Source organism: Myiozetetes cayanensis, unplaced genomic scaffold, assembly GCF_022539395.1.
Source record: "Myiozetetes cayanensis isolate MyiCay16 unplaced genomic scaffold, myiCay2020 scf5-8, whole genome shotgun sequence".
Lineage (NCBI taxonomy): Eukaryota > Metazoa > Chordata > Aves > Passeriformes > Tyrannidae > Myiozetetes > Myiozetetes cayanensis.
The window spans coordinates 43,473,597-43,497,920 of record NW_026087742.1 but is presented as its reverse complement, the minus strand read 5'-3'; the positions used below and the strand labels follow the sequence as shown (position 1 = coordinate 43,497,920).

The following is a 24,324-nucleotide window of genomic DNA, read 5'->3' as shown; positions in this document are numbered from 1 at the left end:
GTTGAAGACAGCAGTGTTGTGTTGATAGTCTCCGAACAGCAACATTGTACCTTGAGCTTTTTGGTACTATTTCATGTTCCCTTAGCCCTCTTGATGTCTCTTAACATGTAGTTGCTATGTATATAAATAAAAATAAACTAAATTGCTGCAGCATGGCCATTGATAACAAATTGTACATGTGAAACATGGTTGGCACTATTTAAGTCAGCGCATGAAACCATAGCATTAAATTTTAGTTTGATTCAAAGTGTTAACTAATACACAATGGAAGTGGGCAAGCAACTTATTTGAACTAGTCTTTAATTTTCTCTTTAAAGGAGGATGATGGAATATAATGAAAGAATCTTGATTCTAGACTCACAGCCTTATTTCAACCACAAACAGGCTACTTTCTGGCTGAACCATATTAAACTTCAGACACATTGCCTAGAGCAGCTGAACCTGGAAAGACAAAACGTATTAATTGTAACTTATGAAGGCAAGTGTACTGACTTTGGTTACTTAAAAAATAAAATATTGGTTGCATTAATGTTAGTTGAATATAGAAGACTCAATTTTCTTGCTTAATGGTATAACTTACTGATTAACTTGTTAGAAAACTCCCATGAGAACTGTATTTCTTTACCCTGGATTTCAGGTGGTTAAATCTTAACTTCTTTTCAAATTTTGGCCTTTGTAGAATAAGTCTACTTCAAGCTTTAAAAATTTTCTTGAATGTTTGCACTCCATGAGTAAATTCTTCAGATAGTTACCTTCTGTGTAATTTTCATGGGACATAGCACAGATGGGATGATGAAGTAAAAAGTGGAACTTCTTAAATTGTATTAGTGAACAAATAAAAGTGAAAAAGGTGAAAGAAATCATTTGAAGGACTGAGTAAGAAGAAAATTTGTAACTGTAATGTTATGAACCTTTAAAAACAAAGTATGCCTTAATGCATATTTTTATATATTCCCTCTCCTGACATTCTCATGAAGTAACTTGTCTTGATTAGTGTGCTTTGCATCAACTTCAGAAGGAAGTTAGTCCATGTTTTGCAAGCTCTTGTATCACTAGAAGCTTTAATTCTGAAATAAGGTTTTCATCAGCTGAAAACTCCATGAGACAAATTAATGGATATGTTTATACTAAAATGTCCCTGGCATGGGACTATCATGGGTGAGGTAAATGTTTCTTAATATCACTCTCTTAGCTTTCCTGCATAAATATGTGATGACTTTTGTCTTTTGTTCTTGTGTGACTATTAGGTACTGAACGTCTTACTATGTCTTTCTATATTAAAACCACCTTTAAGTGCATGTGTGTCTATTTTCTAAATAATATAAACTGAACAGAAGTCAGTGTATGGTCTCTTACCATACAGCTAGTAAAACAAAACCAGTTAAATGGAACAATTTACTAACTGAATAATAAAGTTTACTGGCTCTCAGAGGAAGATAAGGTGACTAACTATTGGTGAGATCTTACTCTCGACATCTGAGCTGCTGTGTATTCTGGTGAGTTGTGAGGGCTGGCCAGGCTAATTGCAGATGGACAGAGGAGGTGGCTGAGATGTGCGCTCTAAACCCCTCAGTTGTGCTGTGGCGTGGGACAGAGCAGACTGAGCAAGGGAATTAAATTAAGCTTTTAACTTATACCTTGTGTTCTTGAGGTATTTATCCTTTTCACTTTTAAAAGAACTCTGTTCTAAAAGCCTTTGAACAGTATCTTTATCTCCTACCCCCCCTCCTTTAAAAGAAGTGGGGTTATGGGATGGTGAGGGGGATTGTATCCCACCCCATTACATCTGCAGGCTCTCTTGAGCTGGTGATAATACTAACAGATCTTCAGTCTGGCGTCTTTTAGATATTGCTGGCTTGTTCATCTCTCCCAGTTAGACATATTTAGAAAAACGGTGTTAACAGCTTTCAAAAAGTCTGGTGGTGCCTCAGAATGCAAAACCAGCTTTGACTTTGGAGCTCTGGCAGTAGACGTCTCATGCCTCTGGTTATAAAAATTAGTTTTTCACTGTCTGGTACCAGTTTCTATCCCTAGCTTTTGTTTTGCTTTCCTGATGGCTTTCAAGAACCCCTTTACTTCTGAGAATGAGGAAATATCTGCAGACGTTGGTTGAAGCTGTCTTCAACTGCCCTGAGCTCGTAGGCTAGAAGACCATACCAGTTTGGAAGCTGTGTTAATGTTTCTACCTCTGTAGAAACAAAACTGCTCGAAGGCAGAGTGTGCAAGCATTGCAGTAATATGGCTTCTTCTGGATTGAGCCCTGGACAGACAAACATGGGTCTATTTACTTTCAGCTGGGTAAATATAACCTTAGGCCTGGCTTTACCCTACTTATCTTAAACACTGGCTTGAGGCACCAGAAGTTGTGTTTTGGCTTCTGAGGGAACAGGTTTTAAGCATGTGACCTGACTTGCCATCTCTGTAGATGTTTTGAGAAAACTCTTCTCCATTTTAGGGTTTGAAATGATCTGATCTCAAGGACTTGCTGTAAAACATTTTATCAAGTCAGTGTTTGAGTTGAGCTGAAGGATGATGTTTAGCTAAAGAGCTTGCTAGTGTCACTGCAGTGGTGCTGCTGCTGAATAGACTTACGTCCTTCCAAACTTTATACCATTCATTTTCCATCTATTCCCTGCATGTAACAGCTGGTGTTGTCTGCCATTACAGTCTTGAATATGGTTTTGGTCCCTATTTCAGAAGGTTGTCATTGCCAAAACTGTCATCCTGCCTAACAATTAATCTTGCTCTTCAGGTTCTCTTCCAGTGCTCCCTGGTCTCTTTTCTGGGGCTGTATTGTGTTTCCACTGCCTTTCCTAGATCACTTTCCCTGTTTTTCAGGGTGGATGGGATCAGGGTAGAAGAAAACAGAGAAGACCTGGTTCTGTGAGATGTGGGGAAGAGATGTCAGTCAGGAAAGAGCAGTAAGATCTCAAGGAGCAAAAAGAATCTTTGAGGGAGCAAAAAGAATCTTCATCTGTAGCAACTTGATGATCTTGTCTGTCTTTCGAAAGTTTTATAGGACGTGCGAACATCATGGAAAAAGATGGATCTCTTCATGCCATGATACTAACATGAGGTGAAGCAAAATGTCTTCATTTGTTGTAGTTGTTTTAAACAAAAAGCCATCCACTTCCCTCCCACCCAGCCCTCCCAAATCTATGAGTTTGACTTTAGAAAATGTAGTTCTGAAAACTAGTACTTCCTCAAATCCTGTTTTGTGTTTTCTGGTAAGCGTTGAACAGACACTTGTAATTCAGTCTTTTATTCTGAACAGTATAAAATTGCAGTAACTTGATATTTTTATTGCTCATGTTCTTTAACAGAGTATGTTTCTGAACTACAGGAAAGTACAAAATGTTTCCATCCAGACGCTGGATTTTACCTCACCTAAATGTTGTTTACTTGTACAGTATCATGTGGTAGGCAGTCTTTCATGTCACTCAAGAGGTAGTGATTTGAGAAGCATCAGATTTCACACTGGTATGAGCTCATATATTCAAGACAAGTAAGAAGTTATCACTTCAGATCTAAAGTGATTTATAGCCCTAATTTTTTTTTTTAATTAGATTAGCTTGAAATTGCTGGTGCTTTAACTAATGCCTTTACAACTGCTCCATAATAAGCTTACCGATCTACTGTCCTTTTAGTTGCTGGGTTTGAATTCTGTTAAAGCTTTCCTGAATATGAACTTAACTCTGTTCTAAAAGCCATACAGTTGTAGATTTGCTGTAAGACATTTTTATAACTATATTTTGAATGGAAATTTAAACAAGTTTAAATGCTATAAATAAGAGTTAAACTTGAATGGGAGTCTATGTGTCCCTACCAGCCCCCAGTGCTCTGTTCCTCAGCAGAACAGTGTATGAGAAAACCCTACCTTTATCAGAAGGTTCACCTTTACCTTTGCTACCATACTGGCTACTGAGTTACGCAAAATCAGGCTGGAAGGGATTTTAGAGGTTACTTAGGCCAACCCCGGGCCAAAGTCAGGCAGGATCAGTCATACCTGGACAACTGTATGTCAAAAATGTGTTAACCTGTTCCTAAAATCCTCTTATGATGTGATTCCTTCTCCTCCCATGTTAAGCATTTTACTTCAGTGCATACAGAACCCGTAGAAAATCTTTAACTGAAGTCCCAGGACTGTGAAGCTCGCATACCTTAATTTTATTAATATTTTTTATAATTGTGTCACATGGTGATAATGTGGCCCTGTCATTCCTAATAAAGGGCCAGTCTGCTTTTCAGTTAAAGGAGCTGCTGTCCTTATCATGCTTTCTTACCTTTGGTTTACAGGACAGCAGTGGTTAGTAAGGTAGTCCAGTTTCAAAGTAAAAGTCTTGGTTGCGAAGGCTGTGTGGCTTGTTTTGGGCTAACCAGAGTTGCTTTACATCTAAGGAGTCTTTTGTTGCCTAGGATATTTTTTAATGATCTGGTATTTGGACATGTGCTTGAAACCATCTTGGAGGAAGTTGTGTACCCACTTAAGTGGAATGAGTATCTCTGAAAGGGGAAAGGGGCAGACAGCCTGATGAGCTTCTGTTCTCCTGTGTTTATCCCACTGGATTTGGTTTCTGCATTACCTCCAAGGGTTTAAGTGTTTTTGTGGTGATTCATTTTGGTTTGAGGTTTTTTTTCCCTCCTTCTTCCTCATTTTAACTGATCAAAATGCTGACACTGCAGTGAAAGGTGTGCAGTAGCCTGGGGACTTCCTTCAGTCACAGCTGTGTGTATGTGTCTCATCCCAAACCCATGCAGTGGTGAACAAGAGTGTGTGTGTCTCTTGGCCAGCTGCTGTCCCTGCTTTTAACCTGAGATGAGGGTAACAGCACTTTATAAAAGGAGACTGAAGTAAATATGTTTTCCCATCACCATCTTTGCAGTTTGAAATAATGAATTTTTATTTGTCACCTTGTCTTAATTAATGTTTTGGTATACTGTTAGATCCACATGCTATCCATCTTTAAAGTGCCTCAGTTTGAAACTATTTTCGGGGGGAGCATGAAGGAAAAGCCCAAAATATTTGAAGACAAGTATTTGCATTTGAAATGTGTAATGATTTGCCAAACCTACTCAGTGTATGAAAAAATTAGATATTTGAGCTAAGTTGTAATGCTTAACAAAAATATCAGAAGAAAAATTGATATTCTGGTTTAATAATTTATTCTGATATTAAAAATACAGTTTTATATGTCTGCTTATTTCAGTAGCTGAACTCCAAAACTCTGCAGTCAGAATGTCACATTTTTTGATTGCAGGTGGTATAGTTCCCTCGGTTCGTGTGTGTGACTCTTGTTTGCTGTGTAGAATTCACTTCAGTGGAAAACAAAAGAAGAAAGCTCCAGTTTCCTTAATAGAAGGTGCATGGAATGGAGTTCCTAAACTCTGCAGGAGCAGACATGTCAATACAAAAGCCTAAATAAAAATAAAAATAAAAATAATAATAATAATAATAATGGCTTAAATAGTAAGAACTTTAAACACTATTTGGCTTAAAATATAATTTGATACAAATTCAATAAAGTGGTGGTAATGACAGAAGCACAGCAGTCGGTATGCAAGATGGAGCAAACAAATGCAATCTTGTAACCTCAACTTTGACAGTGATATTGGGGGAAACAGAACTGATTGTAAAATTGCAGGGTTTAGTTTGCAAAGAGCTTATTGTAGCATATGTACTTCTTTCAACTAGACTTTTACAAGAATCTATTATTATTATTATTATTATTTAGATGTGGTAAAATTCTATGGAGTAGTTGTATTTGACTGTACAGTTGCTATCTATAGAAAGTAATAGTGATTTGAAATCTGTATTTCATTTAATTGAATTTGCAGGTCTCCTCTTCAGGTATTTTTAATATTTATCTTAAATTCAGGTTATCTCTATAAAAATCTGCAGGGCCTGGTTTTTTGTAGGTTTATGTTAATCAGGCTTTGTTTTAGAAATACAAATTCTGAAGTGACTTGTTTGAAAATAAAACAGTTATGCCTCTCTCTTATGAAGTTCTTTTTCTAGTGGATTATAACTATAGAAGATAATGGAAGTATTTGTAGAAATGTATTAGGCACCAAAACTTTCAGAAAAGCCTCTTTTCTGAGATGCAGAACTATTTGTTTCCTAATCCTGTGAAGATCTTTATATTCCTACAAAAAGCTGGATATAATGTGGTTCCTGTTGCAGGAGTGCTGACAGTCCGTGTCAAGCTTGTGAGATAGTTTGGTGCTTTGGAAACTGCTGCTACATCCTCATTCTATGAGAAGAGACAATTGCTGTCACTTGACTCTGGGAACTGTTCTACAGAAGTGCCTCGAAATTGTCAGCTAAATCACAGCATTGAAAAGCTGAGGCTGCTTAAAATGCTGTAAATTATATGTGTATAAATAGACAAACAGAGCCAGGGCTTCTGGCACATTTGGAGATCGTCACTTAACTGCAGAAGGTGAAGAGCATCCTGTTGCAGTCAGACTGGTTATGACTTTTAAGCAGTTTTCCTTCTGCTTGAAACCCTATTGAATTTATTGGGAAGAGGAAAGTCGCAGAATTCTTGAAAATAATTTTCTACCTCAGTTATGGTTAGGGGAAGGCTACAGAATGCTCTTGCATGACAGTGAAGTGCAGCTTTTGGGGCTTAGGTGTGCAAGGCAAAGATAGGAGGGGAACTTGGGTGCTTGTTCCATGCTGTGAGCTAGGATGGACAGAGCTCTGCCCTGATTTGATTGAGGGAGCCACTTGAGTGCTTATGGGTCAGGATTAACAGGATTGCCACCAAGATACTGTGGTAGATGTCTGCTACAGACCACCTTATCAGGAAGAAAAGGCCTTCTTCAGACAACTAGAAGAAGTCTCACATTCATATACCCATGTTTTCATGGTGGGGCATCAACCACGTTAATATCTGACGGTGCGGCAGCACAGGAGAGCACAAAGAATTCAGGAGGATTCTGGAATGCATTCATTTGACTTTCCAGCACAGGTGGTTGAGGAACAGAAGAGAGGATATGTTTGTGCTGGATCTCATACAAACAATGAAGAGCTAGTTGGAGATGGGAAAGTCAGGGGGAAGTCTTGCCTATAGTGACCATGAGATGGTGAAGTTGAGGATCCCGAGAGGAGAAGCAAGACAAAAAGTGGGATCACAGCCCTTGACTTCAGGGGAGACAACTTTGGCCTATTCAGAGCAAAATCTGCTTGGAAGAATCCCATGGTATGGGATACAGTCCTGGAACGAAGAGAGCTCAAGATAGGTCAATCGTCACATTTGGGAATTTATATTATCATAAATCAATCTTCATATTAAGATTACCAGGGAAGAAATGCTTTCTTGATTATATTTTGAATTTGCAGCAGCCAGAATCTAGTAAGGAGGTAGGAACTCATCATTGCGCAACTGTGTCTCAGACTTCTTTATTCAGCAATTCCTTGTGCTGGTGACTACCGTCAGGCTCCATACTCATTATTAAGAGGGCCCCATGTGCACCCTGTGACAGCATCTCCAGATGATCTCACAGAAAGTGACTTGCTTGTTGCTGAATGGTTGCTAATGTTTGCCCTTCTGCATGCTAGTTTAAATATTTGACTTTCATCTTATGTTGCCATGTTTCTGTAGACAATATCACTTATTTTAGGACCATACCACTGTGTTGCAGTGCTTTGCTTGAGGCCTTACTTCACTTCTTTTGCCTCCCAGTACTAATAAATCGCTTGGCAGTGATTCTTATTGCTAAATACCTAGGGAAAGGTATTTTGCAAGATAGTGTTTTGGGGAGTGTTTTCCCAGAAAGTACAGGTGAATTGCTACCTTGGCACATTTGAGAATGGGTGGGAAGAACCTGGCTAGATGCTATCATTTAAATATAGATAAATGAAGTTGTGCACTTAGATGAGCATGGGTGCGTGTGGAGCACAGATGGTGGATAGCATGGTGAGAAAGGCCTATGCAGAAACACAGAGACACTGGATTTAAACAGATAAAACTCCCTAGCTTTCCATATACACACATTCCAGGAGTTGTGCCACATGAGTGCAACTTTTTAATTAGGGGCAACTAGACCTCAGTCACCTTGTCAGGGTGTCATTGTTAGCTAGGGGAGTGAATCTAGTATATGTTGATCTTTGTGTAGCTCTTTTAAGAGTTCATACACTGGTCAAGTAGCTTCTATGTGTTCTCTGAACAGGTATTTGAATAGTGTGATGCCTGTTACTTTTAACCTTTAAGCCTTTAATTCAGTACAACTCTTCCGGGAAGTGGGTTTTAAAAGTTAGCAACTGATTAGGCTGTTAAGTCTAATAAAGTTTAAATTGGAAGTCAGATTAGTAGCAACCTTGTTTAAGTGATCAGTCCTTGGAAACATTCACTGCAAACGAGAAGTATGATCTTCCCTAAGAAAAGAGCACAGAAATATACAGTGTCACTTAAAATGCGGGGAGGTGCATGTAACCTTTTTGCACTGATTGTTTGAGAGAGACTGTGGCAGCTTTAAAACCGTATCTTACCTGCTCTCTGTTTGATCTTTTCTTTCTCAGGGTAAACAGAGTAGCTTCAGACCTCTCCAGGCTCCATAACTGACAGCAAGTGAGGTTCCTATTTAATGAATTGTTTAGAGTTTAATTTTCGCCGTGTTCTTTAGGGAATTGGTGTCTCTGAGAATATAATTGCATGCTTGAGAACAGAAACTTTATTGCAGTGGTCCAACAACCTGAAAACAATTGTGACACTATACAAGAAACTTCAAGCAAATGGCCCATTCAGAAACCTTACGTAACCATGGCAGGTTTGAGTTTCCAGCAGATTTGAGTTTGCCTTTTTGATTATCATCTGATGTGAGAGCAGGCTTAGAGTTTCAAGTTCACAAACCTATTCAGAGCAGCTCTTTTATTAGCTTGAACAGTATCTGCAGAGTTCTCGTCATCTTTGGCTTTGCTAAAAGAAACTATTTAAACCTAACCAACAAGCAGGCATTCTGGAACTATGAGCATAGTATCATTTTGTTTAGATAAGGCCGTCTAATACTTTGGGCTCTATCTGGAGTTCTTAAATGACCCTGTTTATCTCTTCTGCATCATGGAACCTTTAGTGCCATTCCATGAAACTTATTTTTTTAAGACTTCAAATTACTTTTAACCCATTCACTCAATTAAAAACCTCTGCCTCTGGGTATTCCTGCCACTGAGGCTGTCTGAAGCTGAAGATATTAAATGTAAATTTTGGATTATGTCAAATAAGTGGCCTTTTTCCCTGCCCCACATGTGCATTTCAGCATAACAGGAAAGACAGAATGAAGTACTGACAGGTGGGAGAAGGTTAGAGCTGGAAAAGAGCAGGTATTTTCTGTGTTTTAAGGGGAAAGCTGAGGTTTTGCAGCTTTGGGATCCTGTTTGGATTTTTTTCCAAAAACCCCAGAAAACAAACTGACTTTGTTCTCTTGATTGTGGGATCCACTGTAGTTACTCTCTCATGTCCTTGCTGCTCTCAGACTAGTGGACTTCTGCATTCTCTCCTTCAGACAGCTCCTGGAAATAACTTTGGAAATCTAGTTACTGTGGATTGTGGCTCTTGGCTCATACATGTGAAATTTCACACAATACTGTGGAACTGAACATGCTCAGTAGCTTTGGGAGAAGTTTTGATAGCATGCATTCTACTTCAGAAATTTTTCTCACACTAAAATGTTTAAGTATCTCCATTCGTTTCAATTCTGAGAATTGTTTCAGTGTAGGTTACAGAGCTCTACCTTGGCATCTCCTGCCATAGTTCTGTAGATTGTAAGTTTGTCTTCTTTTGAGATACACCTCTTTATTTCTATCTTGTCTGAGAGAACACTGACTACTATCATGTGAGATTCTCTTTTTTTAAAAAAAAGGAGTATTCTTCTGTACTGTATTATCTCTGTATGTGAGTAAATGTCTAACTTTAGATAAAGCAGAATCATTTATTTTCTGTTATATCTCCTGTGGTATGTGGTGGTCCATCTTCTGCTGTAGAGAAGCTCTCAGGATTTCCATTTTTTTATCAGTGGGAAGGTATTTTTGTGTTATGGCTCACAGGTATATCTAGTTAGATTAAAATAGATAATTTGTGATGAGTTCCTAGGTGTCAAGGTGGGATCAGTAAAGTCTGGAATATATGGATAGATACTCTTAAACTAGATGATTTCTAATACCCATGTTTGTTTTTATTCCAGGAATGTACTCCAGAGAACCTGGAACTAAAAAAGAAGATTTTTGGTCAGTTGGATCTTATTGTGGGTGACAATGTTATCTTGAGCAGCTCGACCTCTTGTCTCTTACCCAGCAAATTGTTCACTGGCCTTAAACATGTTAAGCAGTGTATTGTGTCACATCCTGTAAGTATGATGGCATGGTTTTTGGTTTTGTATAAACTGCATCCCAAACTCCTTCCTGTAGACTGAAAGATACAGAAGAGTATTTGGAGTCTCTGTGTGCCATTGTTAGTGTGCAGGGACCCAGCTTTTCAAAAAAGGTGTAGTTTGTTCATTCTATGAACAGCAGCATCTACTAAATTGAGAATATGCACATTTCATAGTGTTGGCTCAATATGTCCTGTGTAAGCTGTTGTGCTCATATTGTTGTGTGTTTCTCAAACTGTTGGCTTTCAAAATGTTGGAATTCTGTGTTTTTAATACAAACCTCTAACACTACTTACTTTCTTCTTGTGCCATGGTTAGTCTTTCGTAGTATCCTTTTTCAGCTGCTTTTGGGTAACAATAAGAATCCAAACGCTGAGCTGCATGTGCTTGTTGGGTAATGTTGATGAAAGATGGAAATGTTTGACTCTGGTTTCTTCAGATTTCTGGTGCAGAAGTATACCTGAAAGAGGAATGAAGGAATGATGAAATGGAACAAATTGGACTTGGAGCTGAATTGGCATGCTTCACGACCAACTGGGACAGGGCAGTGATGCACAAATGGCATGACTAGAGTGTGCAGCAGAACCTCAAAATTGCAAAGGGTACTTGTGAGACTCTGTAAAGGTCTATGTAAAACTTGCAGACAGCAGTTTATCACATCTCTTCTCAGCATGGAAGAGCATTTTATCTTGATCATCTGTACAGCTACCTGTAGCCTAATGCTGTAGTGTCAAAGCATTTGATCAGAGCCTTTCTGACACCCCTCCACCACCATCCTTGTACCTTGGGGTGACTGGGTGGCAAAGGGAACAAAAGGATTGGTTTGTTTCTATGTAAATAGGTTTTGATCCCTTTTAATTAAAAAACAAAGTGAAACTTCAAAGTATGTGTCTATGCGTAGATTTAGCCTTTCTCCAGTTTGAAATTCAGTAGTTCCTTATGTCATATTTCCAGGGCTATAACTTTCTGTAGTGCAAGAGAAGAGATAACATTTCTTCTAGATTTCTGTATTAAAAATTTTATTTTTTTTTTAACCAGTTCCTGGCTGCCTGACTGTTTGTCAGTCTTTTATTTTACTGTACTCTTTCTTACTGTTTTCCCAATTTGGTTTGTACCAGTTGATTTTGTGTAGTCTGAACTGCAGTCTTTATAGGAGCTGCTCCTGAAATCAGATTTATCAGATCTGGAAAGGTATGAATATATTTGAAAAGTATCTTTGAAAGGTGTGTCTGCCTAAACATTTCCTAGGTTGCTGTTGTAAAAATATATGTATTTTTTCAAAGCAAGCGCTCTGAAGTACCTTAAAATATCTTAATTGTTCTGAAATGGCTTTGCAGTCCAACTGAGACTATTTTCTTAATAATCTCAGCTATACTGGAGAACCTGTAAGCCAGTGTACTATTCCAGGGGCCTTTCTGCATCTGTTATATCAGGAAATATGCTTGCTTTGTAGTAGGTAATGTCTTTTGGTGGGTTTTTTTTTGTTTGGTTTTGGTTTTTGGGTGTTTTTGCCATTAATAAGATCTCAAACACAACACTAGGACTTGGTGGCTGCAGAAAGCAAGCAGCTCTGGAAGACACTCAAAACAAATGTAGAATTTGAAAATTAATTTAAAGCTAAAGTTGTAGAGGCTCTGACACAGGTGAGGATGTTGAGGTGAATAAAATGAAGTGCCCGAAGCGCAGAAGCAGCTCATCCCTTTGCTTAACATGGTTCAGTAATTTTAAAGAAAGAAATTAAATCCCCTAGCAGAGCTGTATGATAGAAGTTCACACAATACTTACAATACAATACAAAACAGGTACAGCTGTTCTCTGAGAGCAGTTTCAGGCAGTGTATCAGTAGAGGTCTGCTGCAGAGTTGTTCTCTTGTCATGTACTATATACACCTGCTAGGTCACATGATGGAAATACGGAGCTAGAGGAGACTATACCATTGAGTCAAGTCCCCTGTTGTACAAGAAACCCTGTAATCAAATCATCCTGAATATGTGTTAAACTCTATCTGTTAGTTTTTCTTTTAACTCCACTAGTCCTGTTAGAAGTTGTTTGTGTCTTCTAATTTTTTTCCAATCTAATTAACAGTCCATTAAATTTAATTTTTATATATGTAGGCAACTTTTGTGCAGCTTAATTATTTTTAGCATTTTCTTTGTCGTATCATTTCTCAGCTTTCATTTTCCTAGACTAAGGTAACCTTCTGTTTCCTGAAATGCTTCTTATTTTTAGAAATCTTCCCCTATTCCTTATTTCATGTATGTTTTACCACTTCTAGTTTTTACCAACATTTATTACCTCACTCCTGAAAAATTGTCTTCCCAAGTCTCCTCAGTGTACTCACAAACACACCCATATACTCCCCATGCCAAATTCATGAAATGGAATATTTCAATAAGATCATTGTCAACACTAATCTTGGAAGAAATTTTTAATAGCTCCAGTCTCCCTCGATAATTAACTTGTCCTCTTTCTGATTGGAACCTGTGATATACTTATGGGTTAGGAAAGCCTTCAGAGAATGTCCCGGTGCTTGTAGTGTTTTGGGTCTTGCTCAGTTGCCTGGCACCTCACCTGCGATGGTGTCCATCGTGCTGTTCTTGGCATCGGTGGTGGCACTGCCAAAGAGACTGATGTGAGGAAGGCTATGTGGGGCAGGAGGCACTTTAAAGGGAACGAAGTGTGTTACATCAGTAGTTAGAGCAGATGTAACATACTTCAGATTATGCGCTGGTCAGACCCTACAGTAAAGGGAACCACGTAAATATTGAGAAGAATCACAGAACCACAGAATATTCTGAGTCGGAAGGGACCCACAAGGATCTTTCAAGTCCAGCTTTTAGCCCTGCACAGGACCATCCTCAGGAGTCACACCATGTGCCTGAGAGCACTGTCCAAATGCTTGAATTCTGTCAGACTTGGTGCCATGACCACTTCCCTGGGGAGCCTGTTCCAGTGCCCAACCACCCTCTGGGTGAAGAACCTTTTTCTAATATCCAACCTATACCTTTCCTGATGCAGCTTCAGGCCATTCTCTCAGGTCCTGTGACTGGTCACCAGAAAGAACATGCAGAGAGGAAAGACTGTTTTCATGTTGCTGTGACTAAATCCCATACTTGCATTTACATGAGCACAGTTAAGAGTAGTTAACTATAAAGGAGCATGATGAAAGTATCAGTACTTAATTACCATCCTTTAAACGTTAATGTTATTCCTAGTAGTCATTTGTGATATGCTAGCTCCTTCTATTGCCTGGAAACTAGACGGAGAGCTGAGTTTAACACCTTAGGAGTAGGGCTGAAGGACTGCTACTTTGGAAAGAGCATGCAAAGCAGTGTTTCTCTCTGTAACACTGTGACCTGAAGAGCTTATAACTGTTTCCAGAATCTTCTTAACGATTTTTTGGTTTTTTTACTTCAAAAATACATTACACAAAGGTCTTGACTTGGTGAGAAATTACATTTGGGAAGAGTCAGGGAGAGATAACAATATATTTTTTTTTAAGTACAGTGTTTGAAGGTAACCTGTTCAGCAGCATTTTCAAAGTATGTTTTATGTGGCATCTGTTACTGTGTTTAGCATTTATTTACAGGCTTGGGCCAGTAGCAGCTTATCTATTAAGTGTTGCATCTTACAGGTGGTGTTTAGCAATACTTTTACTATAAAGTTCCTGAATATCTAAAAGGAAATACCTTAATTTGGAAAGACAGGTGGTGACAATATGACTTAAAACAACAAGCAGCCTGAATATTGAGAAAGCATCAGTTACTCAAGTCAGTATAAAGTCTTGTAGTACTGTTTGAGTGCTGTCATCTTTAGTGTAGCTCCATGAACTTTGCTGGGGTTCAACAGAGTTCAATTTAGTGCAAGATTAATTACTTTTTTTTTTTTAATTTGAATTAATGCACCGGCTTTTATTGGATCTTTCAGGATCAGAATATCATGCTTGCTGTGTTGACTGGAAAATATCCAAGCTAGTAGCCTCTCTAAAGATGCTTTATATTAACTTGTTCCATTAATGGTTGACATTCTTCTTTTGTGTTTCTTCTTGAGGTAAATCCGCCTTACTTTGTGCCATTGGTTGAAATTATTCCTCATCCAGAAACAGATCCTTCTACTACAGAGAGAACATATGCCCTGATGAAGAAGATTGGTCAATCTCCTGTCAAACTAAACAGAGAAATTGAAGGGTTTGTTCTGAATCGACTACAGTATGCAGTGATAAGTGAAGCCTGGAGACTTGTGAGTGTATGTATATATTTTTTCTGGTATCTACACACACACTTGGTCAGTTTTGTGGATGTGACAAGTGAGATGTATATTTAAACTTCCTATAAATCTGTGTCATCTTTGTTAAGCTGTCCCTTATGAACATAAAATATATATTTAACATGTAGATTAAAATCAGTAGGAAGTTATGTCAGTTAGAAAAGAGTGGCAAAAACAAGTGAGATGTGATCATAACAACTATTCTTTGTTCTGCTTTCTTTTCAGAATATTGTTATTTTCAGAACAATAAGAAGAAAAATCTTAAAAGCATAGGAATCAAAATACTGATTTTTCTTTTTTGTAGGCTGTCTTCTCATTTTGTTTTATTTATTAATGTTGCTGGCCTGCTGGACATTGGGTATGAAAATAATATTTTAAATGGTTTTCCCTTTGGCCTTTCAGGAATTGCACTCATAAGTTCAACTGTTACTTGATACTTGTAGGTAAAGACAGATCTCTCCTCCTCCTGCCCATTCAGACTTCTAGCTGAGAATCATTTGTTTGTGTCCCTTCAGCTTTTCTCACAGTTACCTGTTCTTTGCTGAAAAGTCTGATCTTTCATCAGCAGGAGCTGACTTATGAGTTTGTTGCTATTCTCGAGATCAGTTTCAACTGGGCTTGAACAGGGCTTACTTTTTTGTTGTGGGTAGTGTTTTAACTTTTCAAGCTGTTTAAAACAACCATGCACACAAATGTAGGTAAAGATCTTAAAGCTAAGGTAATGTTATCAAAAATAAAGCAACTCTTTTTCCAAAGAAGTATCTCAACATGGTTGCTGAACTGATTTTGCTTACCTGTATGTGGCTTTCACTAGCAACATAATACAACAATATAAAGGAGGCGGTGAATAATAATAAGGAAAACAATATCATTAAGAAGGAAATAATCTTCTGGAGATATTTATTGAAATTTTAAAAATGGCTTTCATTATTAAACATTTAATACAAAGTCTGAAGTTTATGATAAGAGAAACCCCTTGAGAAAGCTGTAGTCATGTTTGGAAGTCAGAGGATAGAAAGAGGAAGTAAAACAGGATCACAGAATACTTGGGGTTGGAAGGGACCTCTGGAGATCATCCAGTCCCACCCCATTACTAAACAAGTTGCACAGGATCACGTCTAGGTGGTTTTGAATATCTTCAGAGGAGAATACTCCACAGTGCGTTCCAGTGCTCCATCACCTTCAAAGTAAAAAATTTTTTCCTTCGTATTCAGATGGAACTTTCTGAATTTGTAGTTTGTGCCTGTCGCCCCTTGTCCTGTGTGCTGGGCACCACTGAAAAGAGTCTGGTCCTGTCTAAATCAACCTCTAAATTGTTTTTGAAACCGTGGAAATACTGGTAAAAAGAAATATTTTTGAGAATAAAAATGTAAAGCAACTACTACAAATTGTGGAAAAGGAAGGTAAGTTCATGAGGAGAAAGCTAGCTGAACTGCAGCATTTGCTGTTAAAGAAGTTACACTGTGGGAACCTCTCCTTGAAAGGGAGAGCTCTGACATAGAATAAGTCATTCTAAGAATAAGGTTTTTGAAGGAGGAAAGAGTAAATGAGTAATGACAGACCATGAAAGAGAAATGAAACTTCTTTGAGGATTATGTGAAATATGAAGTTGATGGAATACTAATTTCAGCACCATTTTACGCATTGTCTAGCAAAATACTGCAGAATAGAAGTCAGCACGCTGTAACTCTTTAAAAAAAAATCAAAAAGTCATTGGGAAATTGTGGACCAGTAAGTCTGGTATTGTGCTTGATCAGCACAGGTATTCAGAGCAGTAATGCCTCAAAAATCTAGTAGGGTTCTTTTAGATTTCTGAGGGCAAACTCAGTTGTGGAGGCTGCTGCCATATTAAGCTAGGATGCTAAATTTGAATGGGATCACTTGGACACATTTGTGTTAGGCTGTGCAGAAGCAACCTCCAGTTGTCAGAGTCTCCAAGACTGGACTGCTGGGAGCTGAGGCAGTAGGTATCATTGAAAGTGTCAATCTCTGTTTGGTCTTCAGCTGTGGAAAGAGTTACTATGAAGGGAGGTATTGAGTTGAGGTGAACCTGTATGGATGCTTTTGTGTGGGTGGTGGTGATGTGGGTAGTAATAAAATAGGGCTTGGAGCACTGACAGATAATTAAAGTTGCTTTTGTTGTGCATCATCGAAGTTTCCAAGTTGTTCTGTTGTTTTATAAATTTACTGCATTTCAGGCAAATATACATTTAAACTGTAACAACTTTGGTGGCTGTATTTCGATTCCGGAAGCCTGAACAAAGAGCAGCTGTCAAAGCTGTATAGTTTCAGCTGTGTGACTTCGGGCTGCACAGTGCCTTTGATGGGAGAAGAATCACTGCAGACAGGTGAAAGCTGCAGGCCTGGGGCAGTTTGTGGGTTTCCACTGTTGTGCTGCCAACATAGTAATTTTTATTGCAAGTCATGTTCTTTTGGTGTTTTCCACTTTCCAAATGGAGAGGAATACTTCTTGTTTCTAACTGTGAAGTCACTTTTCAGATCTTATTGTTGAAAACATCAACCTCCCCAACTCTCAGTCTTTGAGAGACTCCTAATAATCAAGTTTTACTCACATTGATTTTATAATCTGTGTGAGTGAACAAATGTTTTCCTTACTCTAAGAAGAACCTGAGGGTGGAAGATCAACTGCAAATGATAACAGGACGGACATACTAATAATGCATTCTTGACCAAAATAACCATACTATTAATCATATGAATGTGGGACTGGACTAGATACAGGAGTAGGAAGTCTAGAGTTCAGATGGTAAAAGATTAAGAGACCTGAAAGTTGAGATTCAAATTGTAGGAAGGTAGGAGAATGAAAACTGATTTAGAGACATACAGTTGGGTGCTGAGAACTTTGGTCATGTGGATAATTAGGGTTAAGGGATGCAGAAGTTTGATTTTACAAGAATTTAGAAGTGAAGTCTATAGATTCATTTATGGGTTTAAAAGATGTAATTCAAGCAAGTGCTTCCCTTTGAGGCAAGAGTGCTACAAAGAGATTTTTCGTTTTGGATGTAAGTTACTCTTTTTGTGACAAGATGTCTTTTTTGACTTGCACATCATGAGCACATGGGCAGTGCAGATGTTTGTGGCAGGAACTTCTTGCATCAGTTATCTCTGTCTCCTCATGCTCCACACTTATTCCATGAAAAAGCAGATACCAGGAAGCACTCCAGTCTGTCTCTTTAAGGACTGAGAACTTTCTGCAGGACCTCGTAGCCTATGTGAGACTGATGTTTTTGCAGGTTTCTTGTTTATATTTTTAGTCTTTAGGTCTCTGGTAGAAGTGTTGGAAAGCTGATAATTATGACAGTAAAAGATGTACTGTGAGGTCTTGAGGTTGAAGATCCTTATTCCTCTCTTCTCAACCCTAAATTTTGATATTACCAGTTTGGAACCATTAGAATACCCTATAGCCAATAATGAAAAATATCTCAAACTGCTTTCTCTGTTAGTCTCTGTTACCATTTATTTACTTTCTCACATCTTCAATGACAGTGGTCACAGGGTGTATCTGATTGTGTTCATAATTCCTTGGAGCAGAGACCTACTGCCTTTATCTGCCTGGGAAGCACCCTGTGCACTGTGGACAGTATTATTTTTGTACTTTTACCAGTACCAATACATTCTATAGTAGTTTGGGATTACATTGCAAAAGCTTGTTAGTTAAACAGCTTGACTTTTTCTTGGTCTGAAGGTACAGTTTTGGTTGGCATAACCCAGAAAATAACAACCAGCGAGTTTCACCAACACTTCAGTTCAGAAGTCTCAAGCTTTGCTCTGAATATCTAGGGCTGTCCTTTAACTGTGGATTATTGAGTGGAATTTAGCTTCTTGAAATATTTTTCTGAACATCACCTGGAATTTACCAAGAAGGTCATAAAATACAGCAGCAGAGATAGCAAAGGGAACATGACCGTTTTTTGGCCTTGATATAATTTAGGAGTTTCAGCTGCTTTTGAGAACCCATTAAAACTGCTTTGCAGGATGGATTGTGTAAATGTCTTAAGAGTCTCTGCTTCCCTCTATGTAAGTTTTTAATACTGTCTTAAATGTGGTTTTTTTCTTCACAGGTGGGTTTTCTTATATGTTGTAGTCACTGTAAAAGACCAGAAGAATGGGCAGCCTGCCATTTTTGTTAATCTTTCAGAAAATAAAGTCATGGTTTGGCTGTGTGTCCATTTTGATTTGTTTTCACAGAAGTCAGATGCATTAGCTTAAATCCTTAGTTTATGTACCTCTCCATTCTCAGGTGATTAGCTTAGCAGTCCTTAAATGCTGGCAAGGCTTATTAAATTTCAAATTCCTTACTATTAATTATATAGCATTATCCAGAGGACTTTTCCAGAAAAGCAAAGATAACGTATAGGGTTAAACATCTAGTTACAGTGCCCCATAAAAGGGGGAACATCATATAAGGAAGTTTAAAGGGACAGGGATAAAAAAATGTTGATATTAAGTGTTTCTTACAGTGTGAGGTGAGTGAAGGTGCCACGGAAGAAGGAAGATAAAGGCCAGCAAAGTAGGTATGAAGTGTGTAGGGCAACAAGTTTCTCAAACACTATGAGATGCACAGAGATGAAGCTGGTAGAGGGATACAGGAGAAAAGTTATTTGCTCAAAATTACAGGACTGGAAAAAGATCTCATCAGGGTGCAGATGGAAGGGACTTGACTGAAGTGGTAGTGAAGAGAAGGGTGTAACAAGTGCTGCTGAGAGAGAATGCATATATTAGTGGCAATCAGAAAAAAAAGAATACTGGATTTGGGAGATACAGAGAATGAAGTGGCATATTTGCAGACAGAAATTAGGTGGTCCAGGAGGCAGTGGAGTCCAAAATAATTCTATAAACTAACTGGAGTGAGTAGGAGAATATGATGAATTGGTAGAATGAAAAATAGTGAGATTGGTGGGTTTTGGCCATACTGCATCTAATATAATTACAAATCAAGTCAGTGACAGAAGTTGCAGTATGGGTGTGAGTCACAGATGTAAAGAATATTGATTAAAACCAAGCAGGCTGGGTCAGAGCCTAAAGGTGGATACTTCAGAACCACCGCAGGTTTTGGAGAGGTTAAAAGCATCCCTGCATAGAGAGAAGCACTAATAGAATACCAAAGGCTCATTAGGACAATACTGTGGCATCACTGGAGATTAAAATCTCCAGGAAAATGAGCTTGTGGTGTTATAAGAAGTGTGGAGGATTCTGAGCTGGACTAGATTTTGAAGTTTGACTGGCCGTTGGGACCAATGAGGATTTTGGTGGAATTTTTTTTAAATTAAGATCTTAATTCTGTAGCTTCAAGAGCTTCTAGTGAACTCTTAATACGCTTCCTTTTCCCTCTGACAAGTGCTGGAGGCAAAGGCTTGCAAGAGGGGTAATCCAGGATGAAAACTCCCCTTGGGAAGATTATTTCACGCCTAGACTTAATGAAACTGGGTTGGAACTCTTGTTTGTTGCTTAGCATAAATACCAATCCTTATGGAAGACACTTTGCTAACCTTGCACCCACCCTGCTGAATCATTCCACCGACTTAAGAAGTCCTTAACATAAGTGGGTGTAGGGTTATTCCCTAGGGGAGGATGGTCTAACTTGTTAATCATTTATGTGTTTTTAATATCTGAAGAGAAAAAGCAGGAACCTTTTCTTTAAGAGGGTTTATGTGACAAGAAGCTGAGCTCATGTGTGTAAAATACTGTGTCTCTCAGCTGAAGGGATCTGTCATGTCATGTTTTCCTTCCAATAGCAACAATTTTTGCCTTTTAGCACCTGTAAACATCAATTGCAGCTATATAGTCATAAGACCAAGAGCAAAGCACTCATCTCATGATTCAGAGGGCACTTGGTCTTCAAATGTCAGTATCAAAGCTGAGGACTATGCTATCAAAATAAATAAATAAATAATTTTTAATTTGAAAATTAATTTGCAATTATTCTGAAGTGCTTCAAGAGGCTGTTAACTCTTTTAACGTTATGTTTACGGTTTTTAACTGCTGCTGTGGTTCAAATGCTTGTCTGGAATTTGTGGTTAATCTTTTGTCCACAAATCCTTGTCAACCGCGGTGGGGGTGGGGGGAAACAAACACTCATCAAGCACAGCTTTACCAGCACAACTCATTGTTTAAATGAAGCACCCCCAACAGAAGAGCACTTTTGTTGACTTTGCTGATGTTGTTCAGAGAAGTTGTGTTGCCACGTCAGGAGAAAAAGCTTTCACAGAACCTATGGTGCCTGTGTGCCTGTGTTAGTTACACTGATGCTGGTCTGTAATCTGAATTCTGTCTGAGGTTTTCATTTAGTCCTGTCTTTCTGTCTGCCTCTAGATGAGTTACTTTACCATGCCTGTGCTTTACCTTTAAGTTGAAGAAAATAATGCTTTCTTATCCCTGCTATTTAGTGTCTAATTAAATTGTTACCAGAACCATGTGTTCCATATATGGTGCATAGATCTTAATAATTCTAGTAATGTTTCTCTTTCAAGGTAGAGTTATAAAGTCATCTGCAGCAGGGATTCAGACAGGCTTGCTTTTGATAGGAGCAATTGACAAGTTGAGACTTGAGAGCATATTATAAAAGTCTCTGTTTAAGCCCAAGATGACAAAACGATGTCTGTGGCCAGCTGTAGAAGTTATGTTGGTTCTTGGCTTATACTTTCTTTTAAAGCAGCAGTAGATGATGAACACAGGAAGACATCGTGGGGTAAGAATCAGGTCACTTAAGATGGGATGTCTACAATGTAGACTTTGACATCTAAGATTCTTACTCATCTTTCAATCTGTGAGGAGAATTAGGCCCTTTTAGGACGCAACTCATCTTATCTATTCTAGGAGCCTGCTTTAGGATGCTGATTTCCTTTTTCTTCCTGGTGATTACGAAGAGAGTCTAGATGTCTAGCTCAGATGTCAGTGTCTACTACAGGTTGTTGTCCTGTGTGCCCGTAACTCTAGCTGATGCCTGTGTGTTACAAAGGGGCATTCAGGCAGGGCCCTGCAAGAGGGAAATTTAACAGAAGAAGGTGTGTCTTTGGCCAAGCAAATGAGTATACATACTTGTATTCTGCAGCTCAAAGGGGCTTGTTAGGAAAGAGGCGCTCAGTGAGGACAGCACCTCAGAGTAGGGTGAGAAGACAAATTAAAAGCAGTTCAGAAACTCTTCCACCTTCCTAAACCTGAAGGAAATATTCTTATGTCTCTGTGAATAAAGAGGACAAATTCTTGAAACTAAGCTTTATCTGATAGAAGTGGTTAGAACAAGTTTTGGTTAATTCATATCATTCTAGTAGGTGAAAACAACCTCATATAATAAATAGTATTCTTCTCAAATAAATCTGTTAAGGTAATGAACTGTAACTCATTTTTTTACAAGCTTTCCTGTGCTTGCCCTAACCTGATGGAGGCGTTGGCTTTCTTGTAAGTGCTACCACGTGGGTGGAATAGCAGTGCTTAGCATTTAGCACCAAAATGCTTCATTTTGCATGCTCTGTATCCTGTCAGCTCTGAAATGGGAGGCTGGCAATGAACTTGAGAACCCTGATTAGGTTGAGGCTGGGTAGGCTGAATGTTCTATGAGTTTAATGGGAGGGAGTGGCAACTGCATTGCCTGCATGTTTGGTCCCAGCCTTTTCTGCAGATGGCCTCAGGAGTAATACCCACTGCTGCACTGCCATTCTGCTAACTATGACTGTGCCCCAAAGTCCAAAACTGAGAGAGTATGAGGGAAGGTGTAACATTCAACCAAAACTCCCGTATTTGAAAGCGTTAGTATAGTACTTAGATTTGATATAAACTCTTCTGGTCATGTGGTATTAAGAGTGTCATGCTCACTTGCTTCTCTGATTCTCAGTTTCTGGGGGGAAAAATGGATACTGGTTAACATACACATCTCTAGTTTAGTTTTAGTACATAAATTATTGAAAGTAATAAGTGTCAGGCAGACTACTGTGTACAAATAGTACATACTGTATGTAAAAAGTATATTAATTTATAAATTAAAAAAATACTTGAAAATGTATCAAGTGTAGTTGGACTATGAGGTACAACAGTCTTAGAGATATGAATGAGTGCTTACACTGAACCATAGGAAGGCTTGTATAATAGATGGGCATTTCTGGCAAGCAGTTTTGTTTCTCTTTGCAAGCTAACTGCTATTTCTGGCCTTAGATTTTATTACTTTTTAAATTTTTTAGTTATATACAAAACCCATGAAATTTTATCTTAAAAGCAAACATTCACCAGCCTTCCTTCCTGTTCTACTTTTGCTGCTTAGGAAGGAGTAATATCTCCTACTGATCTAGACCTTGTGATGTCTGATGGATTGGGAATGCGATATGCATTTATTGGACCTCTGGAAACCATGCATCTTAATGCAGAAGGTAGGTAGTTTAAAATGTTGTGAATATGAAGGGAAGGCTTGCATTGCACAAGACTTTGGAAATGTTGTGTAATAAAACCATGTCAGGATTGCTGCAATTATGACTTGTCTCTTTCTTTATTGTGATGGTAAGAAAAGGAAAACTTACCTAAACGGTGAGGTTGATAGAAGGAAATGGATATTGACTATTCTGTTGTACATGATCAGATGAAAGACGACAAATCATTAAAACACTAGCTGTGTAATTAATTTTTTCCAAGATTCATCCCAGTGCTTTGACAGCATTGCTGTACCTATAGTTCAGGACTTTCTGAGTGTCAGGAAAAGAAAGTATTGAAAAAGTTCAGCTGATAATCCAGTGTCAACAGAAAATTACTTTCCACAGATAAGTGCCCCCCTTCCTGAATTTGTAGCAAAGAGTTGGTGTGAATATCACCGGAGCTGGTGTGCTTTAAGCTGGCTTAGATCCTGAGTGAAGTAAAATTACTTTAGTCACGTAATACTGTGCATACAAAGTTGACTTGACAAAGCAGTCAAGTAAATATTCAATCTCTGCCTTGCATAATTAAGACAGATTTTTAGATGTTTTTGGAATGGTATATGTGAATCCTAGCTAAATAAAAAGTGAATTTCATAAAATGAAAGAAAAATTATGGATCCGTGTTACAAAGGTCTGAGCAAAGACGTTAGCAAAACACAAAAACTTCAATAAATGAAGGTCAAGCAAACACTAACTTGTTATATTATGGGCTGTGCCTTTATTCTGCTTTTGTATGGTTCCCAACATGGTAGGACCCTGCAACAGTAAAATAAACAAAGGTAAAATACAATAGTATAAAATAAAAATAAGAAACAAAGATCATAAAATACCAGTGCACAGTTAAAGAGTTATTATACTTCTGCTTGCTGGTTACTTAGCAGAAGCTTATGTCTCTTAAGGCTGACTAAGCAATTTGCCATGAATGTGGAGTTGTGGATGTTCTACCAGAGTCTTTCAGCTTGTCAGTTTGGTTGTATATCAGTAAATTAAATGTCACAGAGTGTTTGTTTTTCTGTATTGTTAGGTGAGCAACATTCATACTCTAAATAGAGGCACCTTTCTTAAAATTTCCCTCTTCTGATCTATTGATATCTGGCAGTTTCCATTCTCTCTAGTGATTTTAGACTTACTCAGTATAACCATATACATTCTTTACATAAAATGGATGCATGTAGCACTGGCCTTCAGCACAGCAAACTACCTGGAGTCTGGCAGGCCAGGGTTTTCCAGTCCAGCCCCCACCAATCCACTAAGCTCTCATGCCATCCTC

The 24,324-nt window shown here is 38.3% G+C and overlaps 1 protein-coding gene across 1 annotated transcript in view; it reads left to right on the top strand.

Moving 5' to 3' along the window:
• Positions 1-24,324, top strand: part of CRYL1 (crystallin lambda 1) — a 49,681-nt gene that overhangs the window by 13,382 nt on the left and 11,975 nt on the right. Inside the window, exons 5-7 of the mRNA XM_050333148.1 lie at positions 10,183-10,344; positions 14,419-14,613; positions 22,910-23,015. Of these exons, the coding sequence (XP_050189105.1) occupies positions 10,183-10,344; positions 14,419-14,613; positions 22,910-23,015 (463 nt within the window). The remainder of the gene's footprint in view (positions 1-10,182; positions 10,345-14,418; positions 14,614-22,909; positions 23,016-24,324) is intronic.